This window comes from Astyanax mexicanus, chromosome 7, assembly GCF_023375975.1.
Source record: "Astyanax mexicanus isolate ESR-SI-001 chromosome 7, AstMex3_surface, whole genome shotgun sequence".
Classification (NCBI taxonomy): Eukaryota; Metazoa; Chordata; class Actinopteri; order Characiformes; family Acestrorhamphidae; genus Astyanax; species Astyanax mexicanus.
The window spans coordinates 38,727,189-38,746,331 of record NC_064414.1 but is presented as its reverse complement, the minus strand read 5'-3'; the positions used below and the strand labels follow the sequence as shown (position 1 = coordinate 38,746,331).

Sequence of the window (19,143 nt, the reverse complement as noted above, 5' to 3'; positions counted from 1 at the left end):
TTATGCTGGAATGTATCTTGGTAAGAGTTTAGTCACATGCATCTACAATTAGTCACACTGAAATCCAACTGATGTAGGACGGAATATTTGGTTGTTGAATGTATCTTGGAGAGACTTGTGTTTGCACTGGTTTAACATGGCAATCAGATTTGAATAAGTTTATCATGTTGTTTATTAGGTTTAGTATTTATTTTTTATGTGCTGGAACTTGTTTACTTATAATTCTGATAAAGTACAAAATGAAAACAGTGTGTTAGTAAAATGTCTAGTTTAAATTGAGCGCTTACATTTAGTAACCAGCACAACAAACCTTCATACTGTTGAGGCTTTTCACAAATTACCAGTCTGTTCCCTCAAAAAAAATCTGCAATATGTAATCTTACAATTACAACTGTACTTTTAACTTGGTTAATGGGTGAGGCAGGTCAGGGTTTTAAGGTAAATGTTTTAATAAATGTTTTAATAAACAAAATCTATAGAAATCAGTGTATTATGTGTTCCATTTCATTCCAGCTTATATATTCATAAACTATATATACAGTCACAATGTGCCAACATTTAAACAATCATTGAATCTGGATAAAGTGAAGGTTCATAAATAACTGGAATGGATAGCTCAAAAAAAAAATTCTAACATAATACATATGGACAGAAGATACATATGTATTACATTTGGAAATGAAACACTGATTTTAATTACACTTGGCATGATTCAATTCAATGAACAATTTCAAACAGGACAACAGCATGTAAGTATGCTGCGTAGAATATTACTCAACCTTTCAATTTACATCATTATTAAATGTCTTTTACTGTGATATAATGTATAGTAGAAGATATGCAGTGCAGTATATATATAATGTTTTTACAGTAACAGAACGTCTCCGATATGCTGTGCACCAAAAACATCAGAACAGAAAAACAGTGCATTCTCGCAGAAGACAGCAATCACTTTTATAAAACCTGGTATATTGCAGCATTTCAATCTTCCTGACCAAAAGAAATACCCAAAACATCTGATCTGTCATCTGCAGAGAGGAAAAGAATAAATGGAATACAACAGTATCATGTCATGGTAAAAACACTGATAATGATCGTGTCATTGATAAGACCATTTAAGTCAGAACTGACCTGATCCCGAGTTGATAAAACCTACTGGTTAAAGTTCTGAATAATGCAGTCCATAAAACATGCTCCAAATGATAATGATATAAGCTCTTCTCTAAACAAGATCTACATATGTTAAAAGGGGGGAAGAGTAGAATAGTACAGAGAGGGTTAAGATAGCTCAGTGCAGAACTTTCAGCAAGGGTCTAGGTACACCATCTTCCAGGGTTTTGACCACAGCAGGCATCTTATCCTCAGCCCAGCGGATCAGTTATCGTTTCCCAGGCTGCTCTGGAGCGCAGAGGCATCTCAGGATCTCTGGCATATTGGAACCGAAGTAAAAGGAAGGTGAGGGAAGAGCTGCTTCTCTTTCTTGGGCCTTTCACCCCATTCCCCACTGATATCCTCCTTAGCTTCATAAAACCTGCCTGAGGACCAAATAGAAAAACAGCTAATTAAACTACGGATAAGCTCACAAATGAACATTTGTGTAAAAAGGTAAAAATAAGCACAACAACCAACATTACCTTTATTCATTTACATTTGCATTAAAACACTGCCTAAATAATCAACACCCCACACACACAAAACTCTAAATTTAGCTGAACTTAATGACATATTGAATTGCATTTGTAGGTTATCTGCCAGAAAATGGACTGATTGTGGGCCAAGGTTCCAGAAATCCTGTTCTCCACTCGTTTTTTTTTTAAGTCTACAGTATATATTTTTTTCTTGTGCAGCAAAAAACATTTCCCAAATGACTCAACTTGCATTTTTTTTGTTGAAACTTTTGTCGCAATCAACTTATAAAAAAGAAATCAAACTTTGCTAAAGTTTTTTTTTTTCACATTTTTTGTAGTGTATTGATTTGCTTTTGAGCAGAGTTATTTCATTTGTGTCATGTTTAACATGTTGAGACAGGTGAAACCTAAAATTGAACTACTAGGAACAGCTGTTTTCAGTTTCAGTTACCTTCTTTGGTCAGGCAAGACTGCCCTTATTTATCACCACTTGCTGAGGATCCAATGCCAGTTTAAGAAGCACTTAAGCAAGAAATACTGATTATTTAAAATGGTCCATAAAATTAGACTGCTGATCATCATAGCAAAAACACCATCTTATCAATAGTACATTTACACTAGTAGATTAACTTTCAATATAAGTAAATTTAATAAGATTCTATTTCAAATCATTTTGGAGCTTTTCTATTGATCCATGAGATTTTAAACGGTCATATTTACAATATGTCAAAACGTGAAAAACAGCAAAAATGAAGACCCAAGATTTTTGCAGGACAGTGACAATATGCTTCCAGAGAGCTTAAGTAGTTGAATATATTGATTAGATGTTCTATAACAGGGTGAACACTTCTGGCTTTGAGATCCCAGGGCCTTAAACCCAGTGGGTCTACAGTTATAGAACTTCTATAAAAGGGTTCTATATGGCACAGGGGCCCCAAACAGGGGTATCAAATCCCTGTCTCTCGGGGTCATGGCCCTAATTAACATCAGCTAATTATCACAACCTTTAGGAGCTGAATGAGTGCTGTGGATTTGAGAACTGTTTTTTACATACATGTATTCTTCAAATACTACAAAAAAAAAAACCTGGATCTTTTAACAGTGTTGCAAATACTGTAAATAACTTGGCGTGGTTTGTTCTTACTGCTATCTCACAACGCTGCAGCTTCATTTTGAAAGGATTTAAAAAAATTGAAATTGGAATTCACACCATTCCTAATCGAGACCCTCTTCTTCACCTCTGAGGATTAGGTGGTCTATGAGTATCTGCCTGTTTATTAGTCTTCTCCCTCCACAAATACCTTGGATCCACCTTGGACCTCTATTTCTGGTTAGCATTCCAAAGTAGCCAAATAAGGGACCTAAGAAACCTGTGGTGCTAAGGGTCTGAGAAGGACACAGGGTGTCTGGTGTTAAATATAACCGAAGCCCTGCACTGTTCTGTATGTGTGCGGCCTAAATGATAAGTTCTGGGGGTGGCAACAAGGTTTGTGCAGCTGCTCTTTCTTTAGTTGGGAAAGAGTGAGTGAACCTGTATGTGTGTGTGTGTGTGTGTGTGTGTGTTTGCGCCTGTTTGGGGGAGTTGGGGCGGGGGATATGCTTAGCGTGGCTCAGCATCGCTGTGTCATCGCCACTCGGGCATGCAGAGCTAACTTGAGCAGGGCAGAGGGGGCGTTAATGACCAAAATAGTCCCCAGTATCAAAGAGGACTCCTCCTTCCGAGAGCATGCCAAATACAGTACAGATGCTGCTGAGCTTCTACCAACATCCTTTTACAGACAAGAGGGAAAGGAAGGGGATGTTACACAGGACCAGCAGTTATACAAGTCTATATTACTAATCATTTTATTAAAGGTGATCAAAACAACATGGCAAAAATACTGTACAGTATTGTTCAAATGTTGTACGCATCTGAAACAATTGTTCTAATCCTTTCAATTTAAAATAAGAAAACGTTGTGACAGTATAAAACGTGCAATAAAAAATGCAGTACTTCCAACACTGAATTTGAGTGACTTATTTAATGGCAGACAGTATGAACCCAAGATATTTTGTTTTGTCTGCTCAACATTTATTTTGTTAATATTCATCCATTCTTGGATTTTAGGCTTGCAACACATTTAAAAAAGAGTTAGGATGGGGAAGTTTTAAGCTAGTAATGAGGTAGGTCAGGTCATTGTAATCATGATTGGGTAAAAAGAGGTATCCGCATAAGGCTGGGTCTTTGCTTTGAGGAGCAGAGATAATCTCCAGTTTATAACAAATGCAGGAAAAAATATTGAAACATTAAAAAACAGATTTCAGTGTGTAAAGGACAAGGGAACAAGCCTAAGCTCACCACCTGTGATATCTGATCCCTTAGAGAGTATGACAACATTCACATCATTCAGTAAAATAAAACCACATGGGAAAGGGATAACCTTTGTCAAACACTACAATATGAAGTTACACTCACAAGTGCCACTTAAAACTTGACTGCCACCTGTCTGTTTTTTGTTTGTATTTTTCACACTATTTTATATTGGAATTAAGTTTACATTTGCTAATAGAAACTAATAAATCAATACAGAAACATGTTAATAGTTTATAATATAGCAATTAGTAATTTTATATATGCAAATGTGTGCATTTAACCATTTCTGAAACCCTCCTTAAGGAAGCACTGTATGACTGAACCTACACATGGTTTGGCAAATTAATGTAACAAATGGCTGAGGGCATCAAGGAGACATCTGAAGCCAAATCTGTGTTCTTCTCACAAGCTCAAAATATATCAACAGGAAATTCTAACTGGTTTAATGTATGTTTATATATTACATATTGTTTAACAATGGTCCCAGATATTGGAGAATTGATTTAAGGATTTGCTTGTATTCCACAACAAGATTGTAAATCAGGTCAGAATGTTGAATGATCAGCACCACATCTCATCACCAACGCCCCAATTCTTTCCAAAAGTACTGGATGGAGCAGTATTATTCTACAGTATTCTATCGGCAATACTTCTCCAAAAGGGCTAGACATGCCAACATGTGTGGTGCATTAAATCGGAGTCAGCAATGAGTGGAACTGTAGCTTAAGTGTTTCCTGCGGGTAGCCATGTACCGTAGACTAGTAAAAGACTATAATTTCCTTTAAATGGAAATTTACTATTCAAAATCCTGTGTAGTCTAAGATGAAACTGTTACTTTTACAGTACATTATTCATTTAATTCATTTAATTATTCAATTAATTTTAAAGAGCACAGGACATAAAACGTAAATCAGGCATAACCTTTTTATATAGTTTTTTAATCATTCCATGATTTGGTCCTTTACATATCCTTTATATTTATAATCTCCTATTATTAAACTAAATCAGTATACATCTGTTTATATTTAGAATTGCTATTTTTAGGTAGAAGAGGCTGTGTCCCTTAAAGCATTTGGACAGTTCTACCAAGAAACTACATCTAAACTATGTTAGAAGTACATTCTGCACTGTTAAAATGTATTGTAATTTCCTATGCTTATTAAGAAATTACATTTTTAGTGTTTTAAAGTGGCTCCTTACTCCTTAATGCACTATATAAGAAGAGACTACTTAGTTTACTAGCACTTGTATTGCTTAAACAGGAGTAAATTCAGACACAATGTTTGACTGTTACATCATATACACTAGCATAAGCCTCCCATTATTGGCTACTAACAAATAGATGGGAATATATGTGAAATTCTCTGTGTCCAGTTACTATCAAACTCTTGTATGAGAAAAATGCCACTGGGTCTAGGTTATTCCACTCTCTGTTGCTTAGTAACAAGACTTACAATGCACATTGGTTCCGAATTCAACTCATATAGTGAGTTCCAATGTTTACTATTGGTTACTAATGCATTGTGGGAGTTTATAGTGAATAAAGTCATGCTTAAATTCCACTTTACAATTTGAACGTGAAAATAGATGTATTTTGGTCATAGCCTCTGTGTAATATTTTATAGTCTACAGTACTCTACTTTTAAAAGGTTATACCTGCCATTTTTAAACATAACTCTAAATTATACCTAGTGCTGGAAGATCAAATTACTGAGAAAATTGTATACACTTTTACATCTGTCCTGTCAGAGACAATCTAATAGAAGTATAGTAGAAAGGCTTGTGCATATGCCAAAAAGCCTATAAACAATTCTAATGTGGAAGTGATTTTTTTTTTGCACTTTGCCCTAACTGAAATATAAGGCAATATATAAGGCTGTAATGCTGCAGGGAGCAGCTTGCTATTCCCTAAAAACAAAATAAATGTTTTAATTAAAGTTTTATTGTACTTGTATGGTTTTGACTCCCTTGAGTCTTTTTTAGTTTTTATTGTAATTTTTATTTTTCAGTTTTTATTGTAATTGTAAATCATGCATATAATTTACTAATTTAAGGATTTGGAGATAATAATTTGTTTTAAGATATCACCCTGCTGTAATTAAGCCAAGCAAACAAAAGCAATTTTGATTCACCAAGGAGTTACCCCTAATATGTATTCTCTCACTAAATAAAAAATCTGTAATGAATCAAAAGTAAAGTCCCCTCTCACCTGGCTGTTCAGCTCTAACGTCCGGATGCTAACAGCCACACTCCTGCACGCTCTCAGCCTGAGCTCGTCTTGGGGAGCGTAGCTGCCGCAGTGCTGCATCACCGTACTGAATTCCTGAACCCATCCTCTCCGGATCCAGCTCACCTGAGCACAAGTCACAAAAACTTCACAACATGCTACACCAGCAGTACACTTTCCTTATTTTGTAACAGCTTCAGCTACAGCAGTACCTGATTCTATTTTGTTGAGGATTTTACGAGCACACTGAACGAAGGCCTCCTCCACATTCTCCCCTGTTAGAGCACTGGTCTCTAGAAACATGAGTTCTGAAAGACACACAGAATTAAAAATATATAGTAATTTAAGTAAGACTGTAAAATACAATATATATATATATATATTAGCCTAAATGACTAGAACCTAAGCATATACAGATATATAAGGACAAGACTACACAACTACATCTATCAATAGAATCAATCACTGTGAAAAGATGTATATACTAATACTGTATAGTTTGTATACAAATCATTACATCACATAATGAAGCAACCTTATTTTAAGTTACAAAACTTAAGTCAATGTTAAAAGATTTCACTCAGAGTCACTTCCAGATTGACATTATGTTGATGTCAATATTGATTTTTCATATGCCACTGGGTCTGTATTTAACTGAAAGTGGATAAAGAGTATGTTCTCGCAGTATTTCTCTCAGTAAATCTCTGTCTAATTACAAGCCTATAGTGGCCTCTTGTGGTACAACCACAGCAGAGACACTCATTAGATAAAGAGTATTACAGTGACACAAACACAATGACCTTAAATGTAACACCGTCATATTTGTTCAGATGGGTGACAAATAAAATAATATAATTTTAATAAAGATACTTTTATACATGCACACTATGATACATTTAAGCAATTGACATCCTATCTTATCATCATCCTAAATAACTTTGATTCACTATTGGGGCACAGGTTTCAGGAGCTTCAGTCAAAAAGTCAACTGAAAGTTAACTGATGTTTCAGTAGAAATAGAGAATCTCTTTAGCTCTGCTAAAGATTGATCTGATAGAGAATATCTGCACTGCACTTCTATTTATGGGAACGATATCTATAAAATTACAATGAACAAGTTGAATCTTCAGTGAGAGAAAGTGAAGGTTGTGCTTAATGTATAAGATAATTGCAGACAAGCAGAAGCAGCTGCTGTCAGTTAAATTACATTATCGTATTTTGTGAAATACTCTTTACATCATGATAACAATTAATTGCTGCATATATTGGTCCAAAGTTGATGTAAGTTAAGTTATATTTATATTTATGTTGTATAAAATCGGTGTGCTGAAGAAGGGAAAAGGCGGGCATAAATCTTACTGGTTTCTACAATATCAGGAAAACCAGGATTAACTGAGAATCCCATGTTTGTTACTAAAGAGGGTAAAATACTTATAAATAAGCAAATGCTTTAATAATCTTAGCAAGTCAAATTGGAGAGGTGAGTTCACGTATTGATTAGGGGTGTGCCATATCGTATCGTACGTGATAATATCGGCAGAAATTTTGAATATTGTGAACGATATTATACCCTGAAATATCGTGCCATATCACCCACCACTAATTATCACATCAAAGTACTACTTTTTTTTTTTTTTTTAACTACTTTTTAAAAATTCACACTGTTCTGATTTCCCATTATATATCTACTAGACACAGATTATCTGTCCAGTATCTTTTTTTTTACTTTAATCCTGCATATATGGAGATATTTTGAGTGCATTACTAGTATTATGACATTCTGGATCATTGACTTCTGTTACAAATCTGATACAATTATTATTTTTAAACATCTCAATTAGCCATATCATATTGCATGCAATAATACAATTCAAAATAATTTTTCTAATTCAGTGTTTTGTCATATCGCTAAAAGTATCGTTATCGTAAAAATGCCATGAAATATTGTGATATTATTTTAGAGCCATATCGCCCACCCCTAGTATTGATAGGACACAATCAAAATTATACATTCCACACCTATGAGTAAGAAGGTATATTGTGAAAAATATGTTCTGTGGCTTACAGAATCATACTGGATTGCAATGCAATTAAACCATTTAGGGATTTTTTGGATTTTGGATTGACTTGTTGGACAGTGGATGAGGAAAATTGTGTTAGAAGAACTGTGTTCCAGTACTGATCCAGAGGCTTGTTAAATTTAACCCAAGGCACAGTTAAGCTCTTCTGGCAACTCAACACCTTACTTACACATTTAATGTTTTTTTATTTAATTAAGTAGGAGTACTCACCGTTCTCTTGAGCAAAGCGAGAGGCCTCCAGAAAAGTGACTTCACGATCAGCATCCAGGTCCTTCTTATTCCCACACAGTATTATTACAATATTCTGGCTCGCCAACATCCTGGCATCTGTCAGCCAGTTGGTCAGAGCATTGTACGTCTCCCGACTGAGGAAAAAAATACAGATTAAGAGAAGGTGGGGGGAAAAATGGGGAAGAAAATACAACCCGACTCACAAAAATACAAGATTTCACACTGTTTCAGTACCTGGTAATATCATAGACGAGGAGAGCTCCGGCTGCACCTCTATAATAGCTTCTTGTTACAGATCTAAGGGGGGAAAAATATAAACTCTGTGCTTAATCTCCCAAAATACTGATAGTTTTCACAAGTCAAAACAATGAAAGGTGAAAAACATGAACTGGAACAATACTGCAGAATCACCTCATACTCAAAGCTTAGGTCAGCATAATAGATTTTAAAAACTTATTTCAGTCCTGAGCAACAATGATTCATCACTGTTTTGTTTATATTATGCCAAAGGTCAAGTGTATGGTAGAACAAGTAGTTCTGTGTAATGCTGCACACTGCTGAGAGGCCATATGTGCTAAATGCTGAGCACACAGCTTGTTTTTCACTCAAATCTAGGTGGGCAATATTACATAATTAGATTGTGTAGAGACACATCAGTGCTTTACACATTTACCAACTGTATAATCCTATTACAAATGTATTCGATTGTATTATATTTCTGCAAAACAGTTATAGTTTTTATCATATTGCTCAACCCCATTCAAATGTCTAAAATTAACTTCTCAGTTTTGAAAAGAAGTCATGAGCGCACCTGAATCGTTCCTGTCCCGCTGTGTCCCAGATTTGGAGTTTGACAAATTTGTTAACCACATTAATGATCTTCGAGCCGAACTCTACACCAATTGTATGGTTTGAGTCGTCTTTGACTGCAAGAACAAGAAAAAGTATGTTATTTTTTGAAGGGATGCATAGTTTAAAAATACATCTCAATAATATTATATTGTTATTGGTAACATACATACATTTCTTTTCTATGAACTGGTGAAGGAGGCAGGATTTTCCAGTTCCTGCATTCCCAATGACAAGGAACTTGAACAGGAAGTCTGAAGAGAAAATAAGAATGGTAACATTTATTCAGAGCAGTTTTCACAATTTCACTTATTTCATAATTAGTATAAGCATGTGTTTTTTTTTCTTCACCTTACATGCAGATTTTACGATGAAACACGATGTAAACATAACCTCATTATATTTAAGTTAAGACAAATGTAAAATATGTAAATCACTGCAGTATAAAATAGTTATTTACAGGATTCTGACAGAAACAAATGTCTATCTTCTGAGATTCCCTCTGTCAGCTTCTATATGTAAATAAGTACAATCTCAATTATCCCACTTTGACAATTGCATTAAAATAATAATTTGATTAGTCAAATGTATCCTCTATGGTATGAAATATGTTTTAGGAGAGAATTTTTTGTAAGATTGGGAGCATCTGTGGCTTTGGCTACAATTATAAATAAACATTTTGATAACAAACTGATCATTTGAATAAATTGTTTAAAAGCAAGGAAGCCCCCAAACCTGCATAACACTGCCCAAAGACAAATAATGAAAAAAAAAACAACAACACTGTTTTAGTAAGTTTACAACAGAAGATACCTTACTTATTTACATATATACAGCTCTGGAAAAAAAAATAAGAGACCACTTAATGATGATATGTTTTATGATTTTACCAAACTGAAAACCTCTGGAATATAATCAAGAGGAAGATGGATGATCACAGCCATCAAATCAAGCAGAACTGCATAACGTTATCCAAAAGCAGTGTAGGACTGATGGAGAACATGCCAAGATGCATGAAAACTGTGATTAAAAACCAAGGTTATGCCACCAAATTTTAATTTCTGAACTCTAAAAGATTTATGAATATTAACGTTATGAATTATAATCTTTGCATTATTTGAGGTTTGAAAGCTCTGCATTTTGTTATTTCAGCCATTTCTCATTTTCTGCAAATAAATGCTCTAAATGACAATTTTTTTAGGTTTGGGAAACTTAAAATGCTGTAGTTTATAGAATAAATAGAATAAAACAACAATGTTAATTTTACTTAAACATATTAACACATTAAACCAACCATGTAGCTTAAGTTTTCTGTCTGTAATGCACACAAACTAAGACACTATTATCCTAATAAAAAAAGTATACAAATAAATCCAATTAACTTTTTTTTTATTCATAAAAATAAATCAAAAAGTGTTCTAAATCACAAATAATTAGTAATAATGAGCTTGTGTTACTTTGCCTCAATTGTTCTGCAGTGCTGACATGCCCTAATGTCTGAGTTGCTGATTTATTCCCAGTGCAGTGGGCGGGGCTAAACTACTGTTTCATTGGCTGGTTTATGTTATTTTCTAATGCACAACAGGTTTCAAATAGTGCACTGTGAAAAAAACCATTTGACAAAAAAACTACATGATGTCCACTGTAACTGACACAGGGTCTGAAAGGGTTAATTCCTTCCAGCCCTACCACAAACATTAAAACCAAATCTAGCTAAAGACTAACCCAAGAAAAACACAGAAATAGACCTGCATTAAATAGCTAATCCTAGTTTGAATCAGACACTAGCTAGTAAGTTAAACTATCAGTGTATTGTTTATTAACAGGCAGCTAACATTACAGCTACAGCTATAGCTACAGTAGTTTAAGGTTTGGAACAACATCCAGTAACGTTAAATTGACCTAGCAGTTACCATAACTAGCTAACTTATATATCTAACGCTAGCTAACATAGCTAGCTAGGTTAGTTATCAGTTAGCTAGCTAGATAGGTAGCTAATAAATAACGCTAGCAGTTTTGGATAAACTAAGCTAACTAATGATCCAGGCTCGGTTCTACTGCATAGTAACACCAGGCTATCTAATACACACTCCTCTTACAGCACAGCAGCGGTATTCAGGGCGTTCCTGCCCTCTCCTCACGCCCTCCTGCCCCTGTTCACGGTCTGTATTAAATTCCTCCTCTCTCCAGCTAGTAAACAGCCCGGTGTTTATCCGCGGCTGCTCCCCGGCCCTGCCTGCCTGCTACCGATACATCCCCGCGCTTAGCCTGCGATCCTTTACACCACAACAGCAGCAGCAGCGCGGTGGATGAGAGCTGAACACCTGCTATATAAACACAGCCCCGCGGACACAGCCGTGACAGCGGAATAACACACAACCCAGCGCTCCGTACCATATGTCTCCGACATGGCAGACGCTGTGGGAGTCAGGTCTGATATTTATTAGCCTCTGTTGAATCGGAGAGGATATTAAATAACGGGAAATCCCTCAGAGGGATCCGCGCATCCTGTCGGACTTCCCAGGCTGTGAACTTCCTGTAGAGATTTTCACAGTAAAAGCCTGAGAGGCTGCAGATCCGCCGCAGCGGGAGGACCTCACCAGCTAATCCCGGAGCCCTGGAATTAAATTAAATTAAATTACAGCAAAAAAAAAAAAAAAAAGATTCCGTCTTTTTACGGAGCCCGTAAGGTGACATCATGTTAAAAAAGGAATTAATGCGTGGCCACGACTTATTAAGGTGTGGGAATTAGATCTTAATGCATGGGAACGAGATAATTAATGCATTGGAACGAGATAATTAAGTCATAGCCAGATAATAGTAAAACATGCTTTTCTGTAAATTAAAGTAGAACTCTGGTGTAAATTGTGTAGTAAAACATGATAAAAAGGATTAACCTTTGTTGAATAGACCACCTCCCCTCTCCCACAGCTTTCTAAGATACAGTACTTTAAAATATTAATTTAAAAAGATGGCGGTGCCCAGAGATTAGGTTATGCTTCGAGTTGTAAACAGTGTTTTTTAATAAGCTTCTTGTGCACTTTTAAAGTTTCTAAATGTTTTGTTTTAAATGTCAGGGCTCTTCAGATTATTTATGTGCAGGGGCAAAATATGCCCCATATCATCCATTCTAAAGCATGTTTGGACTAACTGCAAACAATTTCTGGATCTCAGACAGCTGCAACTGTTGAATTGGTTTCTTTTTATTTTCATCTTAGAATAAATTATGGTGATTTTTTGGAGTATCTTGCGGTGAGACATGGTATAATTCTAAATAGAAGACACTTAATTCTTATACCAAAAGCTGACGGGCTCAGGCTTAAAACAGTATGCAGACATGTTTACCTTACTTAGTCAGGCATATTGCGCACAACCCCTGACAGCTGCTTGCTTTGTTAGCTGTGAAAACCTTAACAGCCTTAATGGCTACAATTTAATTAACACATTCCCACATCTTAATATGTCATGACCACGCCTTAATTATCTCATTCCCACAAATTATTTTCTCATTCCCACACATTATTAAGTTGTGGCCACAATTATTATTATTTATTTATTTTTTTACAAGATGTCACCGTAGATGCTCTGTGCAGTTTAGATCATGGGCATTGTTTCAATTAAATCTAAGGGGGACGCGTCCCCTTCATATTTTTATAAGTATTCACTTGAACCCCAAACACATTTAACATAAAATATTATGTAGCCCTGCTAAATTTCTCTGTTAAGTTTTAGATGAAATTCTAAAAAACTTTATTTGTCCTCAGACACATTAATTCACAAATTGAATTCTGTTGCAATATCTTTCGTAATTGGAGCAAGGTGATTACTATTCATAAAATAGGTTGGTTAAAGTTACATTATAGTAATGGATGATTCAGCTAACAATGGATTGGCTATAGATAACATCTTATGTGTTGAAAAACAAAACAGCTTAAAACCCTGTTATCCATAGTACAAAAAATAAGGAGTGTATTTGTGTTTATTTCTGATGATTGCTGTTGTATTGAAATTTAATATCAAATAATTATATAATTATAATAACAAATAATATTTATGCTTTTTGGTCTATCTGTTTTCTTTCTGGTTTATTTAGGCTTGAACATTCTCAAACATTTCTAATAGGCAGAAGTAGGGTAAATACTGTGACCACATGGGGGTGGTAGTTCATCATGCATATTTCACACATTATTTACACTAATCCTGCAAACAGGATTATATCCTAATGATGATTAAAAACAAAAATGCATTGACAAAAACAGTAAAGACTATAAATAAGGTAGTATATATGTTTAATATATTTATCTTGGATCATACGATTGTATTAGACAATTGAAAGGTGACTATTGAAAAATCTTACAATGCAAATGCATTTAATGCTTGACAAAAGCAATTTAAAGAAACGAGAGAAGATTTCCTTCAACTTTTTTGTACAGGTTCTGAGATATTCTAAGATGTTGTTTAAGATTTATTAATATATTTTTCATATATTTTACATATTTGTCATATGAATTAAAACAGGGAACTATAAGGACTATTCCAAAAGCTTCAATTCTTTACTTCATGCAGTCCATGGTGGATTTTGAGGTTTATTTTGGATAATTACCCTGCTGTAGAAACAGTCTCTTTTCATCTTCAGCTATTTCACAGATGGTTTGACATTTGCATCCAGGATTTTCTGGCATTTTGTTGAATACATTATTCTCTTCACCTGAGCAATATTGCCAGCTCCATTGGCAGCAAAACAGCGCCATGCTGTGAAGTATGATAGATCCACTGCCATGCTTCACAGTTGGCAATGTGTTCTTTTCATAAAATAGGAGTGCATTTTTCTTTGTTATTTTGATTCAAGTTTGGTTTCAGGGCAGATTGTGGCCAAATAGTTATTTTGACTTTATCAGTCCACAAAACTTGTTTTCCAAAACTCATAAAGTAAGATTTTCTTTCTGTTGTTAGAAGTTTGATGAAGATGTATGATGTTTATGTTGTGCACACTGGAACAACACACCTCATCTGTATATACACAAATACTCAGAACTATATCTTTGTAATAAAACTTCAAACCATTGAAACCACAGGATTTATACACTTTGTTATTTTCCTCCCGCCTCTCTCCGAGGGAGATGAGCATATGACTTTCGCCACCAGATATTTAGACAGTTGCTTAGAGGATCTCATGTTTGAAAAATGTGAGAGTAGAATGTTGGAAGATGCTAAGATGCTAAGATACCCAAACTGTTAAACTGTTAGAAGAAGAAATGGACACATGACATGACACAAGACTGGCTCTTTCCACCAAGCTTCAGAGTTGAAAGGCAACATTATTAGTTATCTACCACACTGCAAACATCGCCACAGTGCCGTTAGCATTGCTACCATGCAGGAAGTTAACCTTGCTCAGCATCATTACTGTGGTAATAGCATTGCGGTCGCAGTGTTGCTACCCTGGCCCTTCTGATTTAAAAATTAGCAAATACACAATTACCTTTTTAAGAGCGAGACAGAGTCACATGATATGATACATGAAACATTATTGATGTCATATTTTATGCCACAGAACTTTTGTTAAAAAGAGCTTCCCTTTGTTGAGATACCAATGATGATCCTATGCAGCCAGTGGTGGTCTGGCAAAACTAGACTTGTCTGTTTTTGTGTGTGTTTTTAAAGCACATTATATTAACCACACTACCCGCCATTTATCCACCACTTACAGTTATGCAACTGTATCATGGAGCACATAAAATAAAGGATGCTGAAGAGTTTTAATGAAACCAAGATTCTTTTCCTCTTAGGATTTGCTAGAGATACATGAACGGTGACGAAGTGATTGATTGTAGATTACAGATGTAAATTGCCTGCTGTAAATTTCAAGCAGTGTTGCTTCGACTTGTGGATGTTATTAATTGCATGTGTAATGAAGAGCATATGAGAAAAGCCAGAGTAAACCACTAACAATCCATGTGCGTGCATTGCATAATCCTCTCATACACTCACTTTTCCTGCAGGAACACACACTGGTAATTTAGGAATTGAAAATTGAAAAAAGTCCCAGAGCTAAGCGCCACAAATTAAAACCAACCAAGCATTTGAAGTCATTGTAGAATCCCTGAAATGAAGTAAACACCCACTCAAGAAGACCTCTGATAGTATTAGTCACCACATGGCTTTTCAGATGGTTATGTATCATCATTGTATTGTTTTTGTGTATATATAGCTTCTGAGAATGTATAGAAATGTTTCTCCTTTCTTCTAACACTTCCTGTTTTTCTTAGGTCCTTCCTGTCTGGATCTGAGATACAGTGTATGTTAAAGAAAACTGCTGATGGTTCACAGAGCTTTAACATGCTGTCAAAGGTAAGATTTCCTTCTGGTGTCTCTGTCAGACAGATTATGTTATTACAAGCAACAGTTGAACAGTGCAGGTATAAATGTTCATGTCCTTAAATTGGGATATATTGGGATTTGGGTTGCCTATCTGGTCAGCATTAGAGCAGGTCTATAAGGTTTTCTTAGCCTTTCTAAGTAAGCACACGTTGTTTAATCACAAGGTGGGGTGCTTAAAGTTCTTCTTGCCGGGTATAATGTTGAAAACTCTCAGTAGATGGTTTTATATAGCACCAAAAAAGTGTTACACTATATTGTTACAAGAAAATAACCCTTTTGAGTACTAGACAGAACCATTTTGCCTAAAAAGTGGGGTAGCACATTATTATTTCATGTAAACCAAATGAACCCATACACACTCTGCCACAACTTGCTTTAATTTTGGTTTAATTTTAATGGCATTTACTAGAGGCAGATCATTTATTTTACTTCAGGCTTCAAGGCAAAAAAGGGATTTATTAATATCATAACATGTTGAATCACTTGCATTAGGAGAAAACTGGTAAAAAAAAAAGCCTGTGTTTACAACAAGAAAATGTAATTTTTGTCCAATATCATGCAGTGCTGGTGCAAATAATCATTGTTATTACCTTGTATCTTGTAGCATTTCTAACATAATGTAGAATATAGAGAATCAACTGCCAAAGTAACACAATTTATAAAGTAAAAAGAGATAATATTGAGATTGTGTATGACAGTAACTATAAACACATGTATTTAACATATCGGTTTTCTTTCTGTTTGCTTCAGTTACATCCACATTTAATCAAACACTGGAGCTAAAAAAAGAATAGTTTTTGAGCATCAAATTTCTCACTATTGACTGTGTAATTTATTGGTAATAAAATGGAATTTGCCAACTAATTTCTGCCTTTTATATTAGCTTTTACTTATAACAGCAACGTCCCATCTTCTGCTACTGTAAGCAAGTTATATAGTATGAACTCGGGGGGCTTCAGCCTTCACTGGAGTGATTCGCTATCACTGGAGTACAATGGTAACCAGGAAGAAGGGAAGTTAACTGTCCTTGAAATCTAAAAATGTCATCACACTGTCTGAGTCAGGATGTTATTCTGAAAAATGGGAGTTCTTTTTTTATTTTAACTCAATCTAGTGACCAGAAGAACTTGTGTCTGTGCCAGGTTGAGATTGTAGAGCACGCAACAGGACAGAAAAACATGTCAAATGCTGTCGTGAGAAGAACTGAAATGCTATCACCAAACACATTCTTCCCAAACATATTCTTCCTATTTGTGGTGATATGTCTGCAAAGACAAATGGTGATACCCCTACATAAAAAAAATGCTTTTGAGAGGCATTTTTGCTGTTTTACAAAAAGAGAAAATGTGGATATGTCACATATCAAATATATTTTGCATCTAAACGTGAATGCGAAGTGTTTTTCCAACCCGAATATACACATTCTGTGCAATATATCATTATTCCTTGTACACTATGTAATTGATGTGTGATAAAAAAAAAGTACAGAAGTATTACCGTCTGTAATTGTAGAAATACAATGTACTTCTCTTTATGCTCAGAATAGCTGAAATAGATAGATAATGTGTGTAGAAAAAAGGGTTGTAATGTTATGCTTGATTTGTATATATACATTAGATTCAGAGATCTACATTATTTGCTTAAGTTAAGTTACTCAAGAGTAATTTAACTGGTTAAGCAACTTTAAGAATTGTAAGAAGACTATGTTTTGGAACTGCTGATTTGGATGCAGTGACTAAGCAGTGTACTGAATTTTAATGAAAGGCTTAATTTTATGAGAGTTCTTCTGGCTGGTTGTTTGGATCTAAAATAGGTCATAAAATCACTTCTTATGCAATTAATTGCATCGACAGGAGAATAACACTCAACATTTCCATGGCTTCGTTGGGCTCTTACCGACATATGGTTTGTTAGTTTAAAGCGTGAGGAGGCCTTGAGAGGCTGTGCATTAACAGTGCAGGCTGTGACTGGGCTGGTCTGCTAAAGGCAGGATCACTGAAATAGTGTTTCTCTCCTTTCCAAACACGGCAGGCCTCTTTAGGCCTGTTTATCCTATAGACGGTTTCCTCTGCTGGCTCAGACTGAGTGGAAACCCAGCTCACAGACCCACTGACAAACATCAGTGGCAAACACCCTGAATACTGTCCTTATACTGAGGCCAGCACAGGCCAGAGCTGAGCGTTGGGAGAGAGTCCAGAAGGGGCGGGGCAGTGTACAGTGTGTAAAAAAGCTCTGGACTGAGTAAGCATACAGCATGCACAGTGTGTAGCCTAATGTTTGAGGCCACAGAAGCTAAGGCTGCATTGTTTTTGTATGCTATAAGTATTTTATACTATTGGAAGGCAACTAATTTCAGCATTATATTTGAGAAATGATCAAATATTGAAATTATTTACACTTAGCAGTTACCAGACAGTAGCGACAGTTACTAGAGCAGAATATACACATTTCAAAAGAAACAATAAATGAGTAAGTGTCTGTGGAAGATTGGCCTTAAAATAACAAGCTTACCTTATAATAATCATACTAGAGCTTACCTTACAATAATCATGCTTGCTAAAGCCTTAGCTTAGATAATTAAAACACATATTACACAAATATATCTATGTAAGCTATACTCTATATTCTCGTCATCTTCTCGTAAACATTAATACTTAGTTACTATTCCACACGTAGACACATCATATACTTGCTTAAAAGAATCTCTCATCTCAGCAGCACTGACCCAAGGGTCAACTGTAGAAAACATGCTTCCTCTTTTTAATGGTAAAAACATCTTGCGGTCCCAGAGCGTGGCAGACTGCAGGGTTCCTCTTTTCAGCTAGATTGAAACTAATGAATAAAACACAGACTACAGGGTTCCTCTTTATTCACTAGTTTAGGAATAAAGTACATTTTGTAACCTTACATTAAAAGATTACTCTGAAAAGTTATACATACAACTTCAAGCTTTGTTTAAGATATACTAACTAACTAATCTTACGGTAGATATAACGATACCATTATAAAACGGAGAGTATGAACTAAAACTTACTGCAGATACACAGTGAGACAATGTGAATGTTAATTAACCATGGCCCGCCACAAATAGGGGAAGTTCATTGAGCAGGGGAATTAATAACCCATGGGGCCTGCCAAAAAGGGGAACTGAATCTTCCCTTCTTCATTGAGCAGGGGAATCAATAACCCATAATAGAACCTCGTTTAACCAAAGGCCCGCCACTTAGGGGAATTGAAACTTCCCGAGCAGTGTTTTTGGCAACTCACGATTCCCCAGAAAGCCTACTGGGCAAAGGTCAAACAGAAGTTCCGAGAAGGTCTAAATAAAACGAGTTCTGAGAAAGACTGAATAAAACTAAAAATGGACTAATAATTAGAAAAACAGAAGTATTA

At 35.4% G+C, this 19,143-nt stretch overlaps 1 protein-coding gene across 1 annotated transcript; it reads right to left on the bottom strand.

Moving 5' to 3' along the window:
- Window positions 1–425: 425 nt before the first annotated feature.
- On the bottom strand, window positions 426–11,912 carry rab4a (RAB4a, member RAS oncogene family). Its single transcript, XM_007248555.4, has 8 exons — window positions 11,764–11,912; window positions 9,543–9,623; window positions 9,332–9,446; window positions 8,755–8,817; window positions 8,500–8,654; window positions 6,421–6,516; window positions 6,191–6,334; window positions 426–1,535 (listed from the first exon to the last, which is right to left on the bottom strand). The coding sequence occupies exons 1-7, from the start codon at window positions 11,777–11,779 to the stop codon at window positions 6,219–6,221; spliced, it is 642 nt and encodes a 213-aa protein (XP_007248617.2). The 5' UTR covers window positions 11,780–11,912; the 3' UTR covers window positions 426–1,535; window positions 6,191–6,218.
- Window positions 11,913–19,143: the final 7,231 nt, after the last annotated feature.